At 31.4% G+C, this 3,179-nt stretch overlaps 1 protein-coding gene across 1 annotated transcript; it reads left to right on the forward strand.

Annotated features, from left to right (window-relative positions):
• The first annotated feature begins 820 nt into the window (after nt 1–820).
• Nucleotides 821–2,574, forward strand: WRKY46 (probable WRKY transcription factor 71). Its single transcript, NM_001305739.1, is given in 3 exon segments — nt 821–1,080; nt 1,164–1,310; nt 2,196–2,574. Coding segments are annotated over 3 exon segments (786 nt in total).
• The last annotated feature ends 605 nt before the right edge of the window (nt 2,575–3,179 follow it).

The following is a 3,179-nucleotide window of genomic DNA, read 5'->3' on the forward strand; positions in this document are numbered from 1 at the left end:
AATTTTTATTTGCATTTGCATAGTCATCAATATTGAAGTATGCATTGATTAATTTAATATTTTAATTAACTATAATTCATTAACTTTTCATGCTACTTGGATTAATTAGTTAAAAATTAAATTGATATCAACATTAATTAACTAAAAATTAACATCAAATACCACATATCAAAGCTCGAAAAAAAGTTGAGGATAAAAAGGGAGTAAACTATTAAAACCCCAAAGACCATACTTATAAAATTTAAAAGTCGTGAAATTAAAAATAGAAAACGATAATGCATGTAACACATTTTAGAACATGGGAACCAACTAAAAATTAGATATAAAACTTAAAACCCAAACGAGTAGCTTTCCTTGGATAAGCTAGTAGAAAGGTCCAAGACTTAGGACTATAATCAAATAAACTATTTGACTAAAACATTATTTCATAGTTTTGCAATATGAATACACATCTCGCAGACCATATAAATAATAATAATAACATAATTATTCTTATTCAATTAATTATGGAGTCCACCACACTATTATTTACTTTTAGCAGCTACAATAACAACAGCAATAATAATTAATAATTAATAATAATAGTTTATAGAAACCACAGTTCGTCAAAGGTCTTTTATAGAATGATGATTATTGCATGTCTAATTCAAACCTAAACACCTTTTTCATTTTTTAATTTACTTATTTTATATATAAATATATAACGTCGAGGTGGACCAAAAGAGACTAAACGGATTAACTCGTTGCTTCTTCTTCTTCTTCTTCTTCTTTCTGGGCTTGGTTTGTTGAATACACCGTCGTTTTTCGAGATTGATAAACGATGTCGGATGAAATGTTTAAAGATTTATTTTATAGTGGGATGGATGAGTATGAGTCTATAGTGAGAGCTTTTGGAATAACATCGGATTATTCGAATATCAATAATGAAATTTCGGGGACGACTGCGATGAATTCTTCTTGTTCGTTGTCATCTTCGGATGCTGGAGGAGGCGAGGAGGATGATTCTGTGAAAGAGAAGGAGAAACAGATCAGTAAAGATGTTGTGGAAGATAACGGAGGGGAGAGTTCCAAGGCAGCTGGGTATGTTTTTTTTCTTTTTCTTTAAGGGTTTTATTCAAGTTTTTATCTTAATTAATTATTTTGAATTTATGAATTAACCACAGATCGGGTAAATCGAAGAAGAAAGGAGAGAAAAAAGAGAGAGAAGCGAGAGTCGCTTTCATGACCAAGAGCGAGGTTGATCATCTTGAAGATGGATATAGATGGAGAAAATATGGACAGAAGGCTGTCAAGAACAGTGCTTATCCCAGGTTTGATTTTAACTCTCAGTTAAACAAGCCTTTTGTTTATTCATTTATTTTTTGGTCTGTGTTACTTTTTACTTGAAATCTACCCAATAATTAATAGAAATTAAGGGGAAAAAACGTTCTTCAGTTTAAAGAGAATATATGAAGAGATTTATTATGTGTTCTTAACCTAAAATTATTAGTTATGAGATAATTGATGTTTATCGCGTTTAGGAATTATCTCTTTTGTATTTGTAACTGAGTTTGCTTATTATTGTTTAGCTTCCCTCTTTGTGGCTAGCTGCTTTGTCGAATTATTCGATTTGTTTTGTATTAGGCTTTGAGATTCTTTGCTTTCTTAAATAGTTTGAGATGTAATTAACAATGATCTTAGATATTTGGTTCCCTGTGAATTAATGAGGTTTATAGAGAAGTCTTTATTTTTTAAAAAAATGAAAATCTTTTTCTGTGTGTAACATCAAATTTTAATTAACTTCTAAGTTGAATGACAAAATGTTTAATCAACAAATATGATAAATTTATATCTTGATTCACACTTTTGAAGAACCTTGGTTTATATCCAAATGCACAAGTAATAAGAATAATATATGAATACAATGGTTTTTTTTTTAAAAAAATCAATTTGCTTAAGCTTTTTTTATTAGTTTCAGTCGATTAAAAAAGAAGTAAAAAAAAAAAAGAAGCATATTATTTGACCAACGGGTGTGAAATGGAGAAGGAATAATGCAGCTTTCCTTGAATTGACAAACTGAAGATGAGAAATTAAACCATTTCAACGTTGTTAATACATATTTCATGTGCTAAAGTTTAGTTTACTTAATTAATCTTGTATTAAAAATTTAATATAAAGGGTCTAAATTACAATGTTTTTGTGTGATCAATTTGCAGAAGCTATTACAGATGCACAACTCAAAAATGTGGAGTGAAAAAACGAGTAGAGAGATCCTACGAAGATCCGTCCATTGTAATTACAACCTATGAAGGTCAACACAACCACCTAATTCCGGCGACTTTAAGGGGGAACCTGTCGGCGGCGAGCGGGACATTTTCGCCGTCCATGCTGACGCCAATGCCAGTGGTCGGTGGCGTCGGGTTTCTGCCTGCAGAACTATTGAGCAATGCAGGCAACAACCAAGCCGTCGGTGGCGGCGCCACGGTTTATTCACACAACAACTTCGACTATACTTACAACGGTCGGCAACCGGAATATGGGCTTCTGCAGGATATTTTTCCAGCTCCATCGTCGTTTTTCAACCGACAGCCGTGAATGAAGAGTAAAGCAGTTTCTGATATGTTAATTTACATAAAAGCCTCACTGAAGATTTTGATCACAATCTCTCATATAATGTATATATGGTTTTATTATATGGTTATTGGTGGGATAAATTAATTATTATATGATTATATTGAAGAGACATGTTACGTTACAGTTTTGCATGCATTGTATGTACAACAATGGCGTCCATTTACATTGACGTTGTGAGATCAGTAAAACAGAAATCAAAATTTTGACAACGTAGACTTTTAATTTAGAGCATAATACTTGGTTTAACTCTCTCTAATTACATATGAGAAGAAGAAAAATTATTATCATCAAGAAACTGTCAATTTATGAACCTTGATTATTGGAAGGATAATAAGAATTTTTAATAGAAAAATACTAATGCTAATACATTTTAGATACATTAAAAAATGTATGTTCCTTTTAATACTATTATTCAAGTAACATTGCCATATAGTGGGATGCAATACTGTCTACGTAGTTAGGTGCATACCACCCAAGTAATTTTCAAGAAATAGTTTTTGACGTGTCACAATATAATTGGGCCACAAAGTTAGACTAGTTGTAACATGTAGTCAACAAGCAAATAC

The sequence above is a fragment of the Cucumis sativus genome, chromosome 6 (assembly GCF_000004075.3).
Source record: "Cucumis sativus cultivar 9930 chromosome 6, Cucumber_9930_V3, whole genome shotgun sequence".
Lineage (NCBI taxonomy): Eukaryota > Viridiplantae > Streptophyta > Magnoliopsida > Cucurbitales > Cucurbitaceae > Cucumis > Cucumis sativus.